Here is a 22,785-nt window from a genome sequence, read left to right on the forward strand (position 1 = left end):
AAAGCGTAAGCCGGTGACGGGGCTGCCAGGGACTTGCCAAAGCTGGCCTATAGGGTAACAGGTGCAAACCAAGGTTGCGAAATTTGCCCACCCATGTCCGATACTGCGCTGTATGGTTGCTTTTCGTGAGCTTCCAAGACGTGCTCTGCTGCAGGGACTATGCACATTTCTCAAACACCTTACCACTCGGGCTTTGCTCAGTCTTGTTTCTGGCTGCAAACACGGATTTCAGATCACAAAATCAAAGCGAGGGCGATGCAGGGACTGTCATGCCTCTCCACTTGCCTGCCACTGCTTCGCGAGATCCGGGACTTGATCTACCAGGCTATCTAGAACCACACAGGCCTCTTCACTGTCAGTTACCGAGGCCATCGTTTTGAGGTCCGATACCATGACAGGACAATATCACCTGTGCAACTACCCGGTCCTGTTGTGGCCACCTGGCTCGGAAGGCTGCGAATACCTCCAGGACTTATGATGAGCAAGCAGATCTTCTGCGAGGCCATGGAGTATCTTGCACGGCACTCCTCTTGGAGATGCACTGGACAATGGGAATAACTTCCTGACAAGAAAAACGCTTGTCTTGCCCGAATCACGAGTCCCTCGGCCACTCGGTACATCGGCCAGAACCTTGTCCCCCTGGAACGCAAGAGCCTTCGACCTTACACTCCCCTTGACGAACATAAGGAGCTCTTCGCTTCAGAGATATTTCACGCACGGACCTCGCTGTACAACAAAACTATCTCGATTCGCAACCCAAGTAAACATGTGACAAGGTTCCTGAAATTGAGTGTGCCTTGATAACCTCCAAGGTGCACTACCTCTCGCTCACGCTACTCTTCGAAGTCAACGAGCCGTACAAATGCCTCGTTGATGCAGTACATGCCCAGTCATTTTCGATCGATGTCCATGACCTGGAGAAGCTCACTTTCCCCGGGGTTACAAATTGTCACCATCTTCGTTCGTATGAATACAACTTTGCTCAATGTTCGTAGCCACTACCGTTTGACTCATGACGAGCAGCGTGCGCAACAAGCGCAGACATCCAAGTGTATTCGAGTGGCTGTCGAGGAGCTTGGCAAGGTGCTACTTGGCGTGGCTTCTGCGCAGGGTTTGAAGTTGGGCGGATCGCAGGACACGGGAAGTGGTTGGCAGCTGAGAATCACTAAGGTCTAAAGGTCTTTGCTTCACCAGACAATGGCTCTGAGTCGCTGAAGGCCTCCTGGTTCTCTTATCCATAGCGAGGAATGGTGGCCGCTTCGTTCATTTTCGACATATTGAGGGGAAAGACATTGCATTGCGTCCAGAAATCATAATCGAAATTCTCTCATCTGGATTATCATGACTACCTTCTCCCTATGCCGATTCGCTCGGTTTGATGAAGAAGGTCAGGCACATGCTGAGCTAGATCCTCACAGAGGCACTTTTTGATCCAGGTTCGAGCGACTTGGCGGGCTGAGCTATCTGGGCCATTGATACCAAGATATTTCGAACGATCTGAGGCAGGAATATCAGAGGTAGTGATGAGTCTGACACCGCTGATCCGATATTGGTAGTTCAATCATCGTTGAGTTCTGCGGGAGGCGCAGTGATTGGACTTCTGCGCAACTAAACCAAATATGCTCACACCTCATTATTTTCGAGCGAGGAAGAATCCGTGAATGAGGCCCGAGAAATGGGCACTCTTTTAACAGGCCGGAGGTTCCAACACGCCTTACGGCGGAAGATTGCAAGGCCTTCTTCCAGAATCTGCCGGCTCGTCAACAACCATATTGGAAGTCGAGATTCCAAGCGTGGATACCAACCGTAACCGGATTGGATCTCACGTCGTAGGACAGAACGATCATCGAGGTCTCTTTTGTCCAATTCCAGTCCAGTGTAGTAGGCTAGAACGCCTGTACTATATCGCCGGTAGACAGTCCCGATACGAGGAAGACTCTTCCAGAGCCCGTCGTAGATGAGGTCGCGGAGCTCACGAGGCAGACCGGGGAAGTTGGTGTTGGCGACCGACATGTGCCGTTAAGTATGGTGTGCGGAGCGTCGGTACGGCGTAGGTAGGCGTGACTTTATATTGGTCGGTGTGTATGGCCAAACACGAGTGTCGTTCTTGTTTGTCGGTAGGGAAACGTATGCGGTTGCCTTGATATGCTCGAACAGCGGTTCGTCTGTTCAGCCAATGTTGTGCTTATCCATCTCTTCATCGATCCAGCTCCCCCTTGGCTTCCCAACCCTAGATCTCCTTCTCCATCTTTCCCTCTCTTCTTCAGTTGCATTCTCCCACCCGCTCTGTCTTCTATCCCTAAACAGCACATCCGCTCTTGCATGCGTAAAATCTCCACTGAACTGCCGGGGGTTCACAAAGTCCGGAAAGCTATGTGTGTTCGCTCCAGTAATGCTGAGACTGCCATGAGGGTTCGCAACGACGCGTCCAGTGGTCGATCCATTGCTCGTACCTCTACTCGTATCTCCGCTCTTTGTCTTCTCGAGGGTCAGACCAGTAGACACTGCACGCCTATCACCAGAACTGGTAGCGTTTCGGGGGCTATTCTTCGAGTTCGTGCGGACCTTGACGATCTGTACGAGTTTTCCAAGGACGGCGAATTCAAGTTTGAGCTTGATAGAGTAGACGACGCCTTTCAGGGTGGTTTCGATCAAGTAGAGATTCGCGAATTCGACGCCGAGAAGCGCAAGGTCCATGATAATGATGATGATGTTGATGGCGAGGATCTGGTACATAGTCTTGCGCACACTTGCGTTTCGTAGTTGGCCGGTGCCGTCGTGGAACGAGCCCACGTCGTCTTGAATAGACTCACCGAGGCGGAGGAGACGGATCGTTTCGCGGATGTAGATGACTGAGAGAATGAGCTCCTGGATGAAGAAGCCGACCATCTGTATCTTCTCCATGACTGAGTAGCCATTGACGAATCGCTGGAGGACGGTTTGAGGAAGCTCATTCGAGTTCGAGGCGAATGTGAGCACTGATGTTATCGAATGAAGGATGGCTCCGTTGATGATGATCATGTAAAGGGTCCAGCGCAAGACTCGGCGAGAGTTGGTGAGCAGATGTAGACGGGACCATAGCACCACCGATTGACCTGACACAATGTCAGCATACTTTTACATCGCAGCTGAACGTACGTACCTGAGACCATAGTCCACCAACCGATGGTGAGAAGCACAACAGCGACATACCCGGGATCCTGGTTTGGATCTAGCAACTGGAAGAACTTGATCAGAAAGCCAAGCGAATATGGCAATACTCCGAACCCCGCGACCAAAAGACTCCAGAAGTACAGGCCATGGTAACGTTGGAAAGTAACGAGAACCAGAATGATAAGCTCGACAGCGTTGTACAGAGACAAGCTGATGAGTACGGAAATTATGATCTTGAGGCTGAGAGAATCCCCTGTGTAACCTGCACATATCGGTCAATGAAATCTTCAATTATGAATACACGTTTACCATACCTCCAGTGATACCGGCTCCTGCCGACAGCAAAGCACCTTGCGCTGGTGTTGACTCCTCAGGAAGCGCAGGAACGGTCGGGCCCAGAATTGCACCCATGGAAAGTGATGCCGTAGCGTGATCCTTCTCCTTATATTCTTTGAACCTGCAGCGCACCGACCCATCGCACCACCAACACCAAAAGCGTCAAAGCCGAATCCTAGGCTTCTCTTGCTCGTTGCAGGTACGCAGCAACGTTGTTCACACCACGCTTTCCACGTTGTTTGCAGCGTAGCTGCCGTTGCACAGCAAGAGCGAGTCCGTCGAGTCCAATTCGCAGTGGAGAAAACTCTGGTTTAAGCATGTTGACGGCTTTGGACGGCGCGCACGCTTGACCAACTTAATTACCGCGCACACGCGCAAGCCCAACGTGTCGGAAAAACATGTTGGATGATCGTGGTTGCATGACGTTAGGTGCTCCACCTGCTAACGCCTTCAGGTTTGGCTGAGCTGGGGAAATCGCTTGCTTGGACAAGGAGACCCTCGTTTGTGATATGCGCTATGGACGGCATCCTATTTCGGGCAACTCCTTCCACCACTTCGTACTCAACATCACAAGGGATGTGAATACTTCCTCCGGTCTCTACAGTCAGTGATGCTATAGGTTTCGTCGTTCGTGTCTCCTGGAAGCCTCAAAGCCACTATCATCGGCGCCCAACGCCCCTTTTGCTAGCAATTTTGAATATTATGAACAAGGATTCGCAGAAGTGAGGCCGGCTGGTAGCCGCAAAGCACCGAAAGATTAGTCGGACCTTCTCTCCCGCTGTCGGTTTCCCATCCATCCAGCGTCTTCGCTTTATCCTTTACCAACAAGAAGACGTTTCGGATCGATGCGAGGTGTCGAGAGTTCGCACTTCTGAATCGTGCACTGAGCATCGTCGTCCGGGGTTGAACGAAGTGTGGTGTCACTGCGTTGTTGAGTTTCGAATCCGAGGAAGCTTCCAGCGGTAAGCTTCACTGCAGATCGACTACGCGGTGCACGCACTTACACGGTTTGCTGCTTGGCTGACACCCAGAGTCGGTGCATTTGGCCTTGGCAGGAAGGTTACGCTTGCTTGCTGCCGCTCGTTCGAGGTTATGTAGGGTCGCGTAAGCCTGGGGTTGAGGAAGCGAGAGCCGAGTAGTTCGTGCAATAACGGACGAGTAAGTCAGACGTGGTCTTAAGCCTCGACCCATTGCGAAGAACTCAAAGAGTAAACACGGCAGCCATGGGGACAACCAAGAGAGACACATCGTGTAAGAAAGCGAGGAAGAAAGGTTGGTATTGAGGACGCACCTTCCCTGGCTATATCACACGTGCCTGCGAGCATAGCTTCATTGTATCTGTGCCACTCCCAAGCTTGGCGATTAAGTGCTGATGGGGTAAACAATCGTTGGTCGTGCGATGTGCTTGCTTGTATATTGCGCTGGATGTGCGGGCTCGGCGACTAATGCGAGTCTACACACGAAAGGGGGTGCGCGCAAGGATTTGAGGCAAGAGCTAGCGGTGAGGTCGTGGGTTGGTGAAGCGGTGCAGAGTTGGGAAGGCTAGAAAACGGCCTGGGCGGTGTTCACCGAAGACATCGTGATGGTACTTGAGGGCTCTTGCTTGTTTAGAAATGCTTATGCCGCACTGTTACCTAAACGCAGACACGACTAATGTTGACAAGGTCGCAATTGATCACTCAGTACACCAATACAACGGAGCTGCTCTTTATGAGATAAGTGTATATTGCCAAACAGAAATCTTGGGTAATTATGCTAGAAGCCAATTCGCACAGCAACAACAACCACCCCCTCCACACAACTTCATCTCCACACACCGCAGCAATCAAGAATACCTCCGTCGTTAGCCATTTCGTCATCGCACCATGTCTCATCTCTCATAAAACATGTCAACTATACTCCCGATAAACGCCTTAAAAGCCAAAAAGGGGGTAGTCCATAAGCCAAACGACGCTCAACTCGAACAAAGTGCGCTCAAAGCAAAGTGCGTGACAAATGGTATAGTGTCCAACTTTTCCTTCTCTTTTCCCGAGGTGGCCCGAAACGTATCGTATACTTCTCAAAAGGCTGTAAGGGTATATGGGTAAGATGATAAGAATGCTTGTTGAAGAGAAGAAAAGGTAGGAAAAGGAAGAAACAAATAAAAAAAAAACAGACAGGGGAAATGATGCGAGCAACCCAGCCCTGTGGCAAGCAACGCTGAAGAATGACTTGCGACACGGAAGTAGCGATGTTGCTAACCAAAACCACAGTACTTGTAACGGAACGAAGCTCGTGGAACATCACCAGAACAGCCAGCACGCACACCACGACGCCGACAGTAGGATGCAAACCGACGGCGACCCCTAAGCTGCGAAACAGCTGTCGAATCGTCATCGATAGTTCATCCATCTGTATCTCGTCACGATGCGTGTGTTCTCGTTCCCGGCTTGGTCCCAGTCGCGCTCGTCCCACTCCAAGGCAAGCACTGCGAAGTTTCAGTCAGCCCCAAGGTCTTGAACAAAAAGTCATCACGATGTTCATGATGACATGTATGAGGCTTCCTCGACGCGTTGCTGCCACGCAAGGATTCACGCCTTCTTGCTGCTCTTTTTGACGGGCCCAGAGCGACCGTTGCCGCCAGCCGCCCAGGCGAAGAAGCCACCAGGCGCGGGCTTCTTCTTGGGCTTGTGCGAGGATCCACTGCTTGATAGCGGAGACAAAATCTCAATGGCCGCTGGAACACCAGGGATAGGGGGAGGTGGTGGGGGCCCGCCAGAAACACCAGGAGGGGGTGGACGTGAAGGAACGTTCACAACCATCGGATCAGGGAGGACCTTAGAGGTCTTGTGCTTACTGCTTTTTCCCGTCTTCATCTTCGGGCGTTGCATCCCAGCGTGCGGATGTGTGGCCATGAAATGCTGGGCATCCAGCGGCGGCGGTGGTATTGGAACTACCTCCTCCTTGGCTGGTTCGGGCATGGGCCACATGTGCATGGTTATGGCCCAGTCTGGCTGGATCATTGTTTCCCAGACCTGAGGCAAGATGATCTCGCCGTCAGGACCAACAAGGTCGTAGTGGCCTTGATGCACGTGAGGACCGATGATGTCGACGTGCAGGAAAGCTTGCTTGATGAGCTCCTCCATACCCTTTGTAACTATTAGTTGACTATCAGAGATAAGGCGTTCGTGTGACATACCTTCCATGTTTTACACAGGTTCCACGGGAAGCTGAATTTGCGGCCAACAGCGTCCTTGAACTTGATGGGCGCCTTTGGTGCGTCAGAAGGCTTGAGCTTCGCCGCTTCTTCTTCAGCAGCCTTCTTGGCCTTCTCCAGCTCCTCTGCAGCGGCCTTGGCCTCAGCAAGGGCCTTCTCGTGAGCCGCCTTAGTCTCCTCAGCTTTCTTCGCTGCCTCCTTCTCTGCCTCCTCACGGGCCTTCGTCGCTGCATCGAGCAGGAGCTTGGCGGCTTCGGCTGCAGCCTTCTTCTCTTCCGCGATCTTCTTAGCTTCAGCATCTGCTGCTTCTGCTGCCGCCTTGCGAGCTGCGTCTGCTGCTGCCTCGCGCTTGAGCTGCTCGTCCTTTTGAGCTAGAATGAGCTTCTCGAGGTTAGCGAGCTTGTCCTCATCACCCTTCTTCTTGGCTTCAACAGCTGCTTTAGCAGCGTCAAGGGCGGCCTGCTGCTTCGCTTTGTCCTTCGCGATTTGTGCTTCTTGCTGTGCAATGAGCAGGCTCTCGAGACGGTCGAACTTGGCCAATTCCGCAGCTTTCCTAGCTTCTGCTTCTTTCCTTGCCTCCTCTTCAGCCTTGCCGAGCAGAAGGTCGTTCAGCTTCTTGAGCATAGCGTCCTCCTTTGCTGTGTCTGGCGCTGGCGGCGGCGGCGGCGGCGGTGGTGGTGGTGGAGGGACCACAGCGACGGGCATGGCTGTGGGCTGTTGAGGTAGAGGTAGTCGGGAATCTTGGTGATGATCTCCGTCAGAATAATCATAAACAGTAGATTGCGGTCGCGGTGTACCTCGCTTAGATCGACGTGGTCGGTCTTCTGGGGGAGGAGAATGATGCTGTTGGAAGGGCGGCGGGTAACCCATCTGTGGCATTGGGTAACCAGGATACCCGTAGCCTTGCGGGTAACCTGGATGACCGCCCATAGGTTGCCCGTAGGGCATCATAGCATCAGATGGTGGGGGTGGTGGTCCACCCATTGAGCGCCGGTTCGGGTTGCTTGCGCGAGCACCCGGAGCACCCGGAGCACCTCCAAAGTAGCTGCCATCAGGCCCTGTCGCAAATGGGTTTGGCTGTTGAGGACTGAAGCCATTTTGGCGGTGGGGATCAAAGCCGCCCTGGTAGCCGGGGCCTACTAGCTGGCCTGCGGGCGAGCCTGGGTAATAGTGGTCGTAGTGTGACATCGTGCTCGGTGCATAGCCGTGAGCAGGCGGAACGTGGGACCACTGCGGGGTGGGGTGGCCAGGAGGTGCGCCGTGGTGCGGTGGTGCTCCTGGGTACGGGTAGTCGTCGCCGGTGTCCTCCTCGCCTAAGCTGTCAGGCTGTTGGTGGGTGGACTGGCGTCGATGGCGCCGAGGTCGACGTTCACGAGGCGCCAGTTCGGGACCTCTGCTCCTGCTCCTGCTGTGCTGGGCGGAGTGCGGGTCGGGAGCAGCAACGGCGTGACGTGAAGAGGCGCGGCGCGACTGTCGAGGGCGGGTTGTGACTGGCGCAGAGGGTGCAGAGGGAGCTGGGGGCGCTGGAGGTACTGCGTGGTGGTGCGACTGCTGGCGACGGGCGTGGTGAGGTCTCGAGGCCGAGTCTGACGGGTGGATCTCGTCGTGCTCGTCCTCAATCAGATCCCAGCTGGTCTCTTCGTCGTCCTCTGACGTGTAGTCCTCCTCGTCCTCACTGTGGAACCTCTCGTCGGAGAGCTCCTCTTCGCTCTCGTCGCTGTAGCCGTCGGCGTAGTTGCCGGTGTGGTTGTCGACTCGGATATCGATGCCCTTGTGGCCGCGACCTTGTCTGATAGTAATGTTAGTGTCGCGTTTTGTTGCAGTCTTAGCGGTCTTGGTGCGCGCGGGAGAAACAGAGACGCTCGAGGGGGCTGTCGAGCGGGTAGCAGTGGTGCGGGTGGACTGGGAGGTCCTGCTGCGGACGGAGCGGCGCGAGACCGACCGGCGTGAAGAGGCAGCAGAACTGGCTTGGGGCGGACGGGAAGAGACGTGAGAGGGCATGGCTGCAGCAGCAGAGGGACGACTTGACTGTGGAAGGGCGATGACTAACGGCATGAGGCTGATGTGTGCTTGGGGTATACCGTACTCTAGCCCGTTCTACCAGAGACAGGCCGAGTGCGGATACCGGGAGGGTGCGGGAGATCGAGAGCGCGCAGGGCAGTTATCACTGAAGCAGGAAGGGCTCCTGGGTTGGGTTGCGCCTGGCTGGGCGGCTGACGATGCGTCGTGGTGGGGTCTGGCTGACCGGTCCAATCGCCAATCGCAGGTGCTGGAGGGGTGCTGTTGTCCGTAGCGTGTAAATAGCAGTCCCTGAGAGTAAATAGCCGGGCGGGCGGGCAATATGTACGCTAGGTATACTCGAAGCAGCGAGAACCCCTCGAATCCAGTGGCAGCAAGGGGCAGCGGTGCAGAAGAATTCGTAGGGCTGATTCCACGCCGCAGCAGATTGTCGCAGGCGTCCGGATGAGGCAGGCGCTGGGCAGGTGCTGGTCCAAAATTCCTTGCCGCTGTTTGGCGTTTCGACGTGCGGAGGTTTGATTGCTGTGCTAACCGCAGGCGGGATGGATGGCGGGTTGAGGATGCGAGAAGAGGAACAACCTGGGCACGGGCAATCGATAAGAACTGAAGCGAGGCGATGCCTGCGATGTGACACCAGGATGAGCGCCAGCAAATGGCGGGTGCGCTGCAGGCACACAGATGACGTTTGATGGGGACGTCTGACCGTCTGGTGTGGCAGGTGTCAGGCCGCTGGGTGATGCGGAGACGGTCGCACAGCAAGAAGCCTGCAGGATCGACAGAGGGCGATGCTGGAGGTTTGTTGCTGCGGCCGTTGGCCTGGTGTTGTGGAAGAATGTGTGTTGGTGTGTTCGCTGCTATGAAGCGTGAATGATGTTTGTTTATTCAAGGCCTGCGCCGTACTCTCCGAATCAGAGAGAAATGTACAGTCTCTTGGGCTGATTCGGACATAGGTAATGCTGCAGCTGGTGAGTGGCTAGGTGCAGGTGGGCGAGCTGTGGGCGATGTCGATGCAGACAACAGTGACGACTGTTAGGATATGCAGGTGCGGTTCTACTATGCCTGCCTGCCTGCCTGGTTCTCTCCTTATTTATTGCCTTGACCGGCGACGCTCCCTTGAGGAGCAAATACAAACCACGCTACACGTTCAAAATTATGACTCTTCCAGTGTCCAGAACCCGAGCCAGAGCTACGTGGTGCGCTGCAATTGCTGTGAGGCGGATCCACCATGGCTGTTTGGCGCCGCAGAGCCCAACTCAAATGCATGCATGCCGAAAGAGCCTCGAACGGGAGGCGCCATGCAGCCCAACTTGACCTGGCCCTGCCACGTTTGACCCTCGACGACGACATCTATTGGCCACCGCTCGCCCTGGGAAAGTCCATGTCATTGTCAAAAAACCGGTGTTGGACCCTTTCTCCACAACGCTCAGGACGCTCCACGGCCGTGGTCCGAGTCTCCTCACGTTCGTCTGTGACACAGGGCTGGCTATATTTGCTTCCCCCGAGATCCAACGCGCTGTCTCGAGGCCCGTGGTCTTTATTTGAGAGAAGCCTGCCACGTGTGGGCGCAGTTGTCCAACGGACCAGCCACTTGGAATCGACCGGGTGAAGCTGTGAGGCTCCACTGTGAATTGCTGCCGCACTCGCCGACTTTAGCTGCATAGCGGAGAGTGGAGCCTCGTGTGTTGGGCTCACCGGTAAACCGTTATGTAGCGAAAGGATGCCCACACATAAGTTCATTGGATTTCGATCCTCACGGTCGAGACGACGACACTGTACTCGCTGCCTCAAAATCTTGCGTTGACCGCACGTGGCACGAAGAAGCGTGAACAGCACGACACATCAAACACACCGTGACTTCCAAGAGTAGATGGCCGGTGAGTTCGAGCGTGACACAGCTCTGCACTCGCTGCGATGCCTGGTCAAAAGCGATACCGGCCGTGGCCGTGAAATCCCACCACCTAGGTACCCTACTGGTGGGGCTTTGAACTACCTTCACGCTCATACGCGTAGCACCTTCCACAAGAGCCTCGACAACAACTTCAGCGAAAAGATGCCCACACGACTCGATTGAAGAATGAGAATGCGGCACATGGGTCTTGTGAAACATTGGCTCCGGAATTGAAGCGTCAAAGTCTGGCCGAAAGCCATGGTATCCATTGACACGAATGAGCAATGTGAGCATGTGTGGTCGACCAGTGAGAGGGGTGTAGAAATGACAATGGGTGTGTGGGATTCGTATGCACATTAACGTCCCGGGCGTGGCCTCCCAACCTGTATGGATGCATCCGGAACCCCTTACTTTAACGCCAGCTTAGATGGTATCGACAATCATAACAACAAGCATTCCATCCCGTCTTCTAATGCCCAACACTGAGGTCCGCAGTAAAGTCTCTCCGGATCGTCAGGTTCTCAAAGTTTTCTGTGTTTTCGATTACCAAGCCCTGCTCGTTCGCCAAATGAAGGGTGCAAATAAAGCAATAGCTTGTCGAGATATCAGCCAACGCCTTTTGCGGGTACACCTGCTTCAGACTGTTGACGACGTCAGTGAAGTTGAGCGAGCCGTCAACAGCTTTCATTGCTGGATCGTCAACGGCGTTTGCTGCTGGGGGTGCGGTGATCTGACTCCCGTTAGTTGCGAGTTTTTTGAAATGCTTGGAGAGAAAGCCTCACCTTCTCGAGACCCATGCTGGTCCAAAGCTCGTCCTTCAGTCTCTTGACATCGACCTTCTTTGCTACCCGTGCGTATTGCACGTACTCTGGTCTGAACCGTCTGCTCTGAGTGATGAGATCCGCACCAAAGGCATTGGCCTGCGAGCTCGGTATGTCCGTGGCTTGGGTGCCGCGAGGGAGCTGTGTTGGGGGTGGCGAGAAGTGGTCGCGGGCATCTGCGAAGTCGTCGTCGTCGTCCATGAAACCACCAGCGAACGGGAGTGCGTCGTCATTGAAGAAGTCGGCATCGTAGTTGCCTTGTACTGGGCCGTCTTCGTCCGCAGCAGCTTCTTCGTTGGCACGGTTGGCCCAGAACGCTTCGTCGACTTCGCCATGGACTGCCTCCTCTTTCCTGGCCAATTCTTGCGGCCGCTTTTGCAGTCGTCGTGGGCCAACTCGAGCCTTCGGCTTGAGGAACAGCCGTAACAAATTCTTCGAGTTGAAGTGCTTGTCGTCTGGGAGGAGATTTCGTGTCTTTGACTTCCACTGCGCTTTCGGTAACGAAATTGCGGATGCTGAGGCTGCAGGTGTGTATAATGCGTTGGCCAGCTCCTGCGACATGGGCGCCATGAAGTCAATCTCAAAGGGCTCCTTCTCTTTCCTCTTCGTGACCGGAGCCGCTTTTCCGGCCTCCTTGACTCGTCGAATCCGCCAATGCTCAGGCCCCGCCCAATTCTTCTTGAGTGCTTGGTCGAAGTAGCTCAGGATATTCTCGTGCTCTTGCTCGCGGGCGTGGCTCATGGTCAATGCGTACTGTTGCTCCTCAGTGCCCATCTGTCCCTCAATACTTTCTACGGCTTCCTCATCACCCTCAGCTACGTCGTTGTTGTGCACACGAGCATTGGGGATCAGAGCCAACTCTTGTGCGAAAGCTTCGCCGCCTTCACCGAAACCAACATCAGCACCCATGTCGAATCCCCCCAGGTTGTCGTCGTCATCGTCGAAGCCCCCGGCGTTGTTATCGTCAAGGAACATGCCGGAGACGTTTCCTGCCTCGTCTTCTGCCTCGTCTTTTTCGTCTTGTCGCCAGTCCTCGGGCGCCTTGAGGAAGGGGAGATCCATGGAGCCGTTCACGTCGCCGAGATCGAAGGTCTTCATAGATGGGCAGACATCCTGGTCGTCGAGAAGTGCGAGGTTGGGAAAGTATTTTGCGGCGAGCCCGGAGATATCGATCTCAATGTCATCCGAAGCTTCGTCTACCGCCTCCTCTGGCTCTGGTGTCTCTCCTGGCGCGGAGGCTTCTCGCATGTCCTTCGCTGCCGCATCACCTGCATCGTCGCTGCTGTCGAACACGATCCTGCCGTTTGCGTCGATGGCCAGGTGGTTCATCAGTAGACCCTTGGCGCCGCCCTCGTCGAAGTCGGCGGTCGCCTTCTTGAACAGCGGATCCTGCGCGAACTCCAGGTCCATCTTCTTGTTTTGTAGTTGCTCGAATGATGTCGCCAGTGTTGCTTCGGCCGATCGAGCTGCTCGCTTGCGCTTCTTCTTCTGGCCGTCTTCTCCCTCCTCACCCTCTCCGTCCTCGCCATCTTCGCCTTCTTCGTCGTCGCCTCGGCGCTTCTTGTTGCCGTTTTCAGCTAGACCGCTGAGAAGCTTGCCGGTGTCTGTCGCAACACTGTCTACTCTGCTCGTGTAGATTTTCACACATCCGTCAAGCGTGCAGCTGGCCTTTTGGAAGTTGACGCCGTCGCCCTCCTTCAGCAGCGACATCTCGTGGAAGTAGTCAATGAGAGCGAAATTCCAAGAGTTTGTCGCGTTGATCTTGTTGTCGGTCGCCATCTTGATCCAGTCTTCGAAGTTGGATGCGAGCGGCATGACGCGCTTCATGGGCGTGACAGCGCTCCCGGCGACATCGGGCATGTCCTGGTCCTGCGTCGGTGTGTGAGGGTCGATGACCTGGGCTGCGAGTGACCTGCGACCTTTTTTGCCGACGGGTGTCGCAGAGGCCCTGAGCGAGTTGCGCTGCTGGTCCGCGAAGGCATGGCGGCGTTTGGCTCTCTCCTCATCGTCGTCGTTCAGCGGGACCCTGAGGCCGTCAGCATACATATCAGCGATCCCGCGGACAACACCCACTTCATCCCCTTCGCTGGCGTCCCCTGCGGCGCAAGACTGTATCGCGAGCGTGCCATGGCTGCGGGCGTTGTGCGGTGGACGTCGTCGTTGGCGGCTTTGTTTGTCAACACGACATGCGGCAGGAACGACTCGCGTCAGGGCCGCGTGCGCTAGACAGCCAAAAGTGGGACGCTAGACTGGAGCCCCGCACTGCCACAGGCCGCCACAGGCCGCCACAGGCATCAGCGCCACAGCTCCATCATCAAGCTTCGCAGCCGGTTCCAAGATATGCGAGCAGTGCTTAAGAGCATCCCGCGGTGCAGGGCTGCCCTCGCAATCTGACCGCCTACCCTACACTATCTTTATCGCGCCGTGTCCCTCCGCACGTTTGCGACCCCTCACGCTTCACCCGCCGCGCTGTGACGCCAGCGCATCAGACCGAACCGCGGGTAGCGAGGTACAAGATCGGGAGTCCCCCCCCTTCAGGCACCCGCGCGCATGCAGCAGAATGTTTTCACAATGAACGAGCGCTCCATCCTGGACACGGTGCAGCGATGGCGCCGCGCAAAATACTCAGCCCGCCCGTTCGCCCTGACTCTCCTCGCCATCACGCTGATCGCAGTGCTCGCGTGGGCAAAGGAACAGCGCGGAGCGGCGCCCGGCAGTGACGTACTGCGCAAGAGAGATGTCACGATACTCGACGAGGAGGTACAACGGCACACACAACCATGGGTTCCTCCTGCTAACTGTATGCGCAGTGCCGTCTCGTCCACCATGCGCCCGATCAGTGCGCCTTCGTCCTTGCGAACTGCCCCGACGAAGAAGCCGGCGTCATCTCCTACCTGACGCTCTACTACTGCCGCCTGCCTCATGCCAAGCCGGTCGCCTTCGCCATGATGACCCTCTGGCTCGCGCTGCTCTTCAGCACCATTGGCATCGCCGCCAGCGACTTCTTCTGCGTCAATCTGAGCACGATTGCGAGCATGCTGGGCATGAGCGAGAGTCTGGCGGGTGTGACTCTGCTGGCATTCGGCAATGGCAGTCCAGACGTCTTCTCGACCTTTGCTGCCTTCCGCACACATGCTGCGAGTTTGGCTGTGGGCGAGCTTATCGGTGCCGCCAGCTTCATCACTGCGGTGGTCTCGGGATCCATGGCCCTGATCCGCCCCTTCAACGTCGCGCGCAAGAGCTTCGTACGGGACGTCGGCTTCTTCATCGTTGCTGCAGGGTTCAGCATGGGCTTCATCGTCGACGGCAAGCTTCACCTGTGGGAAGCCGTCTCTATGGTGGCCTTCTATCTGTTCTACGTCGTCTTCGTTGTGGCTTGGCACTGGTGGCTCAATCAGCGCAAGGCACGGAGACTCAAAGCTCCTGCCAGCCGCAGTCACCACGTTACGCCTGGAGGCGAAGAGGAAGAGATCCCGCAGTATTTCGATGACGACGACGCGGCCCCAGCCAATTCCAGAACACCGTCGCGGGGAGTTTCGATCGACGACTTCCATGCGCTCGAGCGCGCAGGCGGAGACCCCATGGACGCAGACGAGAACGAGGAGGAGCGCGGACGCTGGATGGGGGAGATGTCGAACAACATGCGCGTGAGTCGTCCGCCGCTAGGAGCTCGACGACCAACCCAGACGCTCATTCGACCCAGCTTGGTGGGAGCGTTAGAGTTCAGAGCTGTGCTGTCGTCTTTGCAGAAGTCTAGGAACATTCAGGCAATGCCCATTAGCCTGCGACGCTACTCGGATGACCCAAGCTACACAACGGCCCAGCAGCAGGACCTCATCTCCACAACATCTGATCCTGCTCCTCGACCACCTTTTGACGTTGCTTCGGTCTCATCAGCAAAGTCACCAAGTATTACCAGGCCAACATTGGAGGTGCAACAGAACATCAACCGTACAAGAGCGGTCTCGACCAACGACCTCGACAGTGTCCGTCTTCAGCCTAGCACTTTACAGGGGAATCTGCCACATATCAGCTTCGCACCAGCAACCCCCGACTTGCGAGACAGCATGTCCGCTCGAGCAGGCCAAGCGCCTCCTTCGCCAACGATTTCACTGTCACCGCCCCCTTCGCAATTGTCGTCGCGAGTGCCAAGTCCTCTGTCGTCGCGAGCTCCAAGTCCTGCGCCGTCGAGAAATCGTGGCTACTCTGACCTGCTAGCTCCCCCAGGCCTCGATTCTCAAGGTCTTTCGCAACGTTCAGGAACATCAACCCCGAGCCCTCTTTCCTCACCCGTTCTCGGTCCTGGCGATCGTCCCGCGCCACCTAATCTAAAGTTGACCGTGCCTGGTGCTGCGTCACCTCCCCTCCCTTTCCCAACATACACAGACTTTCCGTGGTCGGCACATAGTTCGTCTCGGGCACAAAGTCTGCGCTTGCCTTCCCCAAGCGTGTCGCCCGAGTCTGCCTTCCATAATGAGAGCCTCTTTGGAGTCTACGATGTTGCTCGGACACCAAGATGGTGGCCCTCTCAATTCCTTCCTGCGCCATATGTATTCCTATCGACACTATTTCCAACACTGACAAGCTGGCGCGACAAGAACATCTGGGACAAGTTGCTGGGTCTTGTAGCTGCACTCCCGGTCTTGCTACTTACAATCACACTGCCTGTCGTCGAGCCAGCGAGCAACGATGACGACCAGCAAGCCGGTCACCCTGACCTCGGTCTCCCATCAGTCCTGACACCCGTCGGCGGCACCTTCGACCCTCAATTCCGTCTCGACGGCTCTGCCCCAGTGAGCCGCTCCGGCACCGACCCCTCAAAGCTGCAGAAGTCCTCTTCACACCAACACAACCCCTCCTACGCTTCTAACAACACCACCGGCTCCGTACCGCCGCAGCTCCTCATCACAACCGAAGAAAACATAATGGGCTCCCCCGAACAGCTCCCTGAGAACCCTTTCTCCGCCCATCCACATCCCTCTACCGAGCCAAAACAATGGAACCGCTGGCTCGTCATAATCCAGACCTTCACCGCGCCGTTCTTCATCCTCCTCGTCGTCTGGGCAAACGTCGAGCCCGAGGACCCGCGCGCCCTCCTCCGCCAAACAATGTACAGCCTAATCGCCTCCCTAGTAATGCTAGCCTTCATCCTCCTAACCACGACACCCAACCGCCCGCCCCGCTGGCGCCAACTGCTCTGCTTCCTCGGCTTCGCAGTCGCAATCGCCTGGATCAGCACGATCGCGAACGAAGTCGTCGGCGTGCTGCGCACCCTCGGCGTAATCCTGAACATGTCCGACGCGATCCTCGGACTGACCATCTTCGCCGTGGGCAACAGTCTGGGCGACCTCGTCGCCGACATTACGGTCGCGCGCCTTGGGTTCCCTGTTATGGCGCTGTCTGCCTGCTTTGGGGGCCCGATGCTAAATATCCTCCTCGGTATTGGGCTGAGTGGGACGTATATGATTCTCACCAAGGGTGAGCATAGGCATGATAAGCACCCCAATGAACCTATTCATTTCAAACCATATCATATTGCGGTCAGCACAACCCTGGTCATCTCTGGGGCGAGTCTGCTTGTTACGCTTGCGGGGTTGCTTGTGGCCGTGCCGGTCAGGAAATGGAGGATGGATAAATGGATTGGGTGGGGCTTGGTGGCTACTTGGACGGTCAGCACGGCAGCGAACGTACTGGTGGAAACTTTGGGATTCAGCAGCGATGTCAGTTGACTATCAGGTTGAGCTTGGGATGGCTTGGTTTAGCTCGTGTTGCTGTTGGTTGTAATGTCTTGTATAGACCGCACAGCATACTCACTAGGCGTTTTGGGCTGCGTTCATATACCACTTTGCTTTTCGTATCTGTTTTGCTTTAGGAGCGTACATATCTTGCACCCTACCGGAGGGATGTCGCAGCATGCATCATATTGATTCCACGTTATCCTCTTGATGCTGCAAAGGCCACGAGCTTCCAGCTCAGCGTCGGCTTTGTTGCTGTGCAGGAGTAGCCAACATCAAGATCTTCACAATCAAACTTCGAGAGCCGCCCCCAGTGTATGTCAGCCGTTATGTCCAAAATTCTCTAGAGAATCGGGAGTTCTATTCAGATGTGGTGATTTTCGAACGCACTGCACCACAGCGATGCAGGGCGGAAAAGTACGCTCATCGACATTATGGAAACCGACCATGAATGCAAACTACATCTGTATGTGTGTTTGCATCATATTAAGAGACTTGTAGTTTAAAGTGAGCCTCCAAGCACATATGGCTCGATGACTGTATTTCGCTCCAACTCGCAACCATGTATAGGTAAATACCATGTTTCCATGTTTACTCCGCACAGGCCACTCGACTACGTCACCACTCCTTCCCCAAACTTCAAGGTCCAAACCAAGACCTCTCCACAACCATCTTGACGTCCTTCGACCAGTCATGATTCGGCTGCTCGGTATGATTGCCGAAGCCGTCAACGGTACGAAACAAGGACTGATCCCTGTTGTCTCGTGAAGCTTACGGCGTAGTCGTACCTTTTCAAGGTCGCTCTTGCCTTTTTTCTGTGAATCTGTTGTACATTACTTCGTCTTCCTGTAGATACTTCCAGTATACGGCTGAACATTGCAGTAGCAGCAGCGAACACAAACCCTACGACTCGTCCAGCGTTCTCGCATCGTCCTTCATCTTGCCTTTCAGCTATCTTTGGCGATATACCCATCATGCGCTTCGCACCGTCCCTTCTCGTTCTTTCCGTCCCTCTAGCACATGCGATCCCACAATTGAGTCAAGATTCGGCTTCAGTATCCGCCGAATACGCAAATGATGACACCTTCGAAAAAGCTGTCCTCGATGTCACCAACCTATACCGCAGACAGCACAATGCATCACAACTAGCTTGGAACGAGTCGTTAGTTGAGTATGCGAAGGATTGGAGTGAAGATTGCGAGTTTAAACACTCCGGCGGTCCCTCGGGAGAGAATCTTGCGTCCGGGTACCCCAATGTGACAGCTTCGATTGAGGCTTGGGGGAATGAGAGAGATGATTATGATTTTGACAAGGGAGAGTTCGCGTATGCCCCTCTTTACATCTTACACCGAACGATCTTCTCCTGACTAGAACAGATCAAAAACAGGACACTTTACCCAACTCGTCTGGCGCAACACTTCGACCGTAGGCTGCGCACGCACAGAATGCAACGGCAGCCAAAAGGGCGGGAAGGGCGATGCTCCAGGATGGTATGCCTCATCCCAACCACCTTCTTTCTGGCGATACTAATGTCCGGTAGGTACGTCGTCTGCGAATACTACCCCACCGGTAACGTGATCGGACAGTTCACCGATAACGTGCTCGAGCAACTACCTGATGATAAGGTTCCGAGCGCGAGTGATGCGCCAACTACGACGGGGGTGCCGAGTGCGACTGCAACGCCCCAGGGTATGGCGAGTGGGACAAAGACCAACATGGTCACGCTGTTCGGAGCGGTTCTGCTGGGAGCGTTGTGGGTATGAGGTACATGATGATTACGATGTCTTCGATTATGAGCAAGGAGTTATTGCATCTCAAGGGCTTTATGGGATTCGACATCTACGCGCACGGATTCCAACACAACGTACGTATATGATGTATATGTCACTAGTATATCGCATTTCACACGATGTGTGAGCATCACCAGAATTGATATACTTACATTTGAGCTTACACAGCGTATCAGTGCGAAAACATACGTCGTTTTCCCAAGATTCACAGGAGGCACTACGGTCAGTGCACACGAGGCATTACAAGCAACGTTGACGTTGCGGCTCAGCCATTCACGATTCCATTCCGTAGTTGGTCCGATACATATATATCGTCCAACTCAATAAGTTTGTGTGGTGAGCGAGCTCGTTTGCGAGTTTCGTGTCGCATCTCTTCATGAAATATCCATCACCAACATCCTCAGAAGACCATTCCCTTGGTCTGTCCCTTCTTAGACACATCGTGATTTCGGATCAGGAACATCCAAATGAACGATAGTCCGAAGATGCCTACACCCGCTGCCAGCATCCGTGCCTGACCGTATCCGTACGCCTCCTGGATAGCCATGCGCTCAGGCGATCCCACAGGATACGCCAGCTGTGCAGGCAAACTCGAATAAATAGTCAACACGTTCGGCAGCGCACTCTCCGGCAGCTCCCTCATAAGTGCATCAAAAAAAGTGTTCGTCCAGATAGCACCGGAGATGGCGTTGCCAATCGCACCTCCAATCGTCCCACTCACATATAGCAGCGCCAGCACCGCCGCCACAAACTGATGATCCACGGCCGCCAAGCAAGCAAGTTGGACCAGCAAGATGAACACGCTGCCGCCGATGCTGATGAAGATTTCGCACATGACAATGTACCCAATGGATTGGTTGGGGCGGCGGAAGTAAATCATCAGCCCCAGGCCGAAGGTGTAGATGGGGACTGTGACGTAGAAGAGCCATTTGAAGCGGCCGGTGCGTCGGATTAGGTAGCCGACTATGAAGAGGAGGATGCCGGAGACGACTTGGAATGTTGAGTTGACCTGGGTGTGGTGTTACTAAGAGTGGAGTTCATGGAGTGGTAGGGAAAGGGAGGGGATGGATATGACTTACATAGCCTGCCTGCGCGACGGTCAAGTTGCATACGACCTGTAGGAAGGAGGTGAAGTAGCTGTTCCAGCAGTAGTAGCTGATTTGGTATGTCATGTCAACTAGGCAGGCGCCAATTACGGAGCGGTCGGTCAGGAACTTGTTCTTGAGGAAGGGTTCCCTGGCGACGTATGTTTCGTAGAGACCGAATGCGACGAGAACAATGAAACCGACGACGATCATGGCGATGATGTAGTCGGTATTCCAGCCGTTGGGGGTACGAGTTGCGAGCGTGAAAGGCAGGAGGAAGACGGTCAGACCGCCGGCAAAGAGGACGACACCTGGTACTGTAGCGATGGATGTCAGCTTGAATGTCGAGAGAAACATCGGGATTGCTTACAATCGAATGCTACGATGTTCTTCCAGATCCTGTCAAATGTCCAGCTACGACTGACCGGCTCGGCAATCAGACCCAGCTTCTCGGCCTTGCGGAGTTGAAGCTTCAGCAATACGAACAGAGGGGCGGTGATGACTGGGACGATGATAGCGAAACTGCCGAAGCCCCAGCGCCAGTTCTTGACATTGAGAAGAAAGGCCTCAGCGGCTTTTGATCCGGCAAAGGCTGTGATCATATACGGCGAGGAAGTGAATGCGAAAGCAATGCCTCGGTTGCGCAGAGATGTGGCATCTGCAGCTAGAACAGCTACAGTGTAGATAATGCCGGAGAAACCAATTGAGTAAAAGACCTGTCATCGCCACCGTTAGTTAACGGAGATGCGTACAGAAAAGGTTCTTTCAACGATTGCTTACCTGAGCGGCACAGAATGTTGCAAGGTTGTGTGAGGTAGCCATCAGTATCACACCCAAGGTGGCAGACCCAACCATGAGCGCGAAGCCTTCAGCTCGGCCCCATACATCTAGCAGCTTGGCCATGGGGATGTAAACTGCAGCGGTCATTGCATTGGAGACAATCTCGATCACCGTCAGCAACGAGTGCGACTGGAAGTCACTGGTCACATAAGGAACCAGTCCGGCGAGGACGGAGCCTCGGAATCCGTTCGTCAAGAAGATGAGCCAGATGCTGTAGAGTAGTCAGCTACTTCCGCTCACGGCGACATATCGCATCAGAAAGCTGTGGATGCAATGTACTTGATCAAGAGAGCGGCCAGTGACCATTTGCTCCACGCTAGGGTCGTAGCTTCGATCTTCTGAATACCACGCTGTGCATCGTAGTCCGGTAACTCATCTGGGGAAGCTTTCAGGTCCTCAGGAGCAGTCGCGTCGAAGTTATTGCCCTTCTCAGAGTCCAACTGGACCATGGAGACAGGTACATGTGTCTGAACATCCTGCTCTGTTGATGTAGCACGTGCATTGCTGGTCATCGTGTGTCCCACCACAGGTTGGAATGTTCCTGAAGAGGCCATGCTGGCTCGCTGGGCTTGGTAGGCTGAAAACTGAGTATAGTTCTGAAGAGAGTACAAGTACCGACACACAGGTTAAAACTTCATCTGATAAGTAACCGCTGCATGCACGCTGAGCCCGTGGAACGGGATTGGCCTGGTAGTCGGGTTGCATGGCGTGAGTAGGCCTGGCGCGGCGTCTGCTAAGCTATCAGCCGACTGGATGCCTTACCATAGTGCTCTTTCATTTGGCAGATTCTTCATCAACATCTAATCTGATTGATGGACAAGATGTTGTCCAAGTCCGTTCGATGCTTGTGTGGTTTCTAGCAAGGTCGAACTGCGTCTCGACGACGGAAGAGCCGTGGACTGCCCACATCAACGCATTTCCAATCGACTGATCTGTTCCTTCCTCCAAGCATACTCCGCGGATTGCATTCATTCTGTAGTCTTCAGCTGCCTACCATGTGCGTGGTGAAGCGAAGAGAAAGTTGAGGTTGATTGCCAAGGTACTTTGAGCTACTTCTTAGGCCTTGAGCACATCACGGAGGATCGACGCAGCTGTCAAGATCTGAACCAGCTGTTCGGATTCGCTTGTCTCCGCGAAGTATGAACCACGATTCTTACTGAGGATCAAGAGTGGAGTCGCCACCCATCTACGACGGGAGCGGGTCGGCCACGATGGAAAAATTGTGCACGCGCATGATGAAGTCTGTGGTCGCACTGGGCAGAGTGGCACTCTTTCAAGGGTCTGATACGGCGGGGATGGGCGTGGTTCGTTCTGCCCAGTCGTCCCAGGAGGAACGTTCCCACTAGCGCGCTTGGCTGTGGGTCGATCTACCGTGTCTGTGCGCGCAATGCGCGGATTCGCGCAATGCGCCGAAACACCAAAATCGTCAATCCAAAATTGAGGCTGTAGAGCCACACACAATGGTTATTATCATGAGATTTTCTGGCGGAGTAGTCTATAGACCTATATGAACAAGTTTCTCACTCAAACTTTTGTGGCGCTCTGATTGGGCGGCCGCGGCTGTTGTATTTTGCCGGAGGGGATGGGGAGCAAGGCGCGGCAGCAGCATGACTACGGGCAGCTGCACTACCACGATTCTGCTTCTTCCTGGGTGCTGCAACCTCTGAGGCCTTGCGCTTGCCTCTTTGGGACAATTGTATAGGTTTTTTGGTGTTGCGCTCCCTCTGTTGACGCTCTTTTTCAGCCTTGCGTTTGGCAACTTCCTTAGCCTTCTCAGCCTTCAGCCGGTCACGCTCTTCCTTCTCCCTCAACTTCTGCTCACGCCTCTCCTGTGCAATCTTCTCCTTGTACAGCTTATTGGCGTGCCTCAGTTCAGCCATCTCTGCTTTTTTGAGCTCCTCTGCCTTCTGCTCTTGTTGTTT

At 54.8% G+C, this 22,785-nt stretch overlaps 9 protein-coding genes across 9 annotated transcripts; 2 read left to right on the forward strand and 7 right to left on the reverse strand.

Moving 5' to 3' along the window:
* Positions 1 to 2,169: 2,169 nt before the first annotated feature.
* On the reverse strand, positions 2,170 to 3,564 carry BU25DRAFT_348163 (uncharacterized protein; the record flags this gene model as incomplete). Its single annotated transcript, XM_033703186.1, has 3 exons — positions 2,170 to 3,095; positions 3,143 to 3,415; positions 3,468 to 3,564. 3 exons carry the CDS (start codon positions 3,562 to 3,564, stop codon positions 2,170 to 2,172), a joined length of 1,296 nt encoding a protein of 431 aa, XP_033558584.1.
* A 544-nt stretch (positions 3,565 to 4,108) lies between these two features.
* On the reverse strand, positions 4,109 to 5,140 carry BU25DRAFT_413635 (uncharacterized protein). Its single transcript, XM_033707078.1, has one exon. It carries the CDS (start codon positions 4,735 to 4,737, stop codon positions 4,459 to 4,461), a length of 279 nt encoding a protein of 92 aa, XP_033558585.1. The 5' UTR covers positions 4,738 to 5,140; the 3' UTR covers positions 4,109 to 4,458.
* Positions 5,141 to 6,059: 919 nt separating this feature from the next.
* Positions 6,060 to 6,733, reverse strand: BU25DRAFT_348313 (uncharacterized protein; the record flags this gene model as incomplete). The annotated part of the gene is made up of 2 exons (XM_033703193.1): positions 6,060 to 6,617; positions 6,668 to 6,733. Coding segments are annotated over 2 exons (624 nt in total), but the record flags the coding sequence as incomplete, so codon positions are not given.
* A 3,096-nt stretch (positions 6,734 to 9,829) lies between these two features.
* Positions 9,830 to 10,571, reverse strand: BU25DRAFT_160759 (uncharacterized protein). The gene has a single exon (XM_033700712.1). It carries the CDS (start codon positions 10,439 to 10,441, stop codon positions 10,052 to 10,054), a length of 390 nt encoding a protein of 129 aa, XP_033558587.1. The 5' UTR covers positions 10,442 to 10,571; the 3' UTR covers positions 9,830 to 10,051.
* On the reverse strand, positions 10,383 to 11,324 carry BU25DRAFT_160754 (uncharacterized protein). Its single transcript, XM_033700711.1, has one exon. It carries the CDS (start codon positions 10,947 to 10,949, stop codon positions 10,455 to 10,457), a length of 495 nt encoding a protein of 164 aa, XP_033558588.1. The 5' UTR covers positions 10,950 to 11,324; the 3' UTR covers positions 10,383 to 10,454.
* BU25DRAFT_413638 (barren) lies at positions 10,935 to 13,573 on the reverse strand. The gene is made up of 3 exons (XM_033707079.1): positions 13,487 to 13,573; positions 11,375 to 13,439; positions 10,935 to 11,322 (listed from the first exon to the last, which is right to left on the reverse strand). Exons 1-3 carry the CDS (start codon positions 13,540 to 13,542, stop codon positions 11,062 to 11,064), a joined length of 2,382 nt encoding a protein of 793 aa, XP_033558589.1. The 5' UTR covers positions 13,543 to 13,573; the 3' UTR covers positions 10,935 to 11,061.
* A 184-nt stretch (positions 13,574 to 13,757) lies between these two features.
* On the forward strand, positions 13,758 to 17,437 carry BU25DRAFT_413639 (sodium/calcium exchanger protein-like protein). Its single transcript, XM_033707080.1, has 2 exons — positions 13,758 to 14,173; positions 14,224 to 17,437. The coding sequence occupies exons 1-2, from the start codon at positions 13,985 to 13,987 to the stop codon at positions 17,140 to 17,142; spliced, it is 3,108 nt and encodes a 1,035-aa protein (XP_033558590.1). The 5' UTR covers positions 13,758 to 13,984; the 3' UTR covers positions 17,143 to 17,437.
* Positions 17,438 to 17,808: 371 nt separating this feature from the next.
* BU25DRAFT_413640 (PR-1-like protein) lies at positions 17,809 to 19,082 on the forward strand. The gene is made up of 3 exons (XM_033707081.1): positions 17,809 to 18,472; positions 18,525 to 18,638; positions 18,689 to 19,082. Exons 1-3 carry the CDS (start codon positions 18,123 to 18,125, stop codon positions 18,909 to 18,911), a joined length of 687 nt encoding a protein of 228 aa, XP_033558591.1. The 5' UTR covers positions 17,809 to 18,122; the 3' UTR covers positions 18,912 to 19,082.
* BU25DRAFT_399204 (putative siderophore-dependent iron transporter) lies at positions 19,008 to 21,312 on the reverse strand (the record flags this gene model as incomplete). The annotated part of the gene is made up of 5 exons (XM_033704936.1): positions 19,008 to 19,947; positions 20,018 to 20,340; positions 20,394 to 20,739; positions 20,804 to 21,074; positions 21,143 to 21,312. The coding sequence occupies 5 exons, from the start codon at positions 21,310 to 21,312 to the stop codon at positions 19,339 to 19,341; spliced, it is 1,719 nt and encodes a 572-aa protein (XP_033558592.1). The 3' UTR covers positions 19,008 to 19,338.
* Between the last annotated feature and the right edge of the window lie 1,473 nt (positions 21,313 to 22,785).

The sequence above is a fragment of the Macroventuria anomochaeta genome (assembly GCF_010093625.1).
Source record: "Macroventuria anomochaeta strain CBS 525.71 unplaced genomic scaffold BU25scaffold_31, whole genome shotgun sequence".
Lineage (NCBI taxonomy): Eukaryota > Fungi > Ascomycota > Dothideomycetes > Pleosporales > Didymellaceae > Macroventuria > Macroventuria anomochaeta.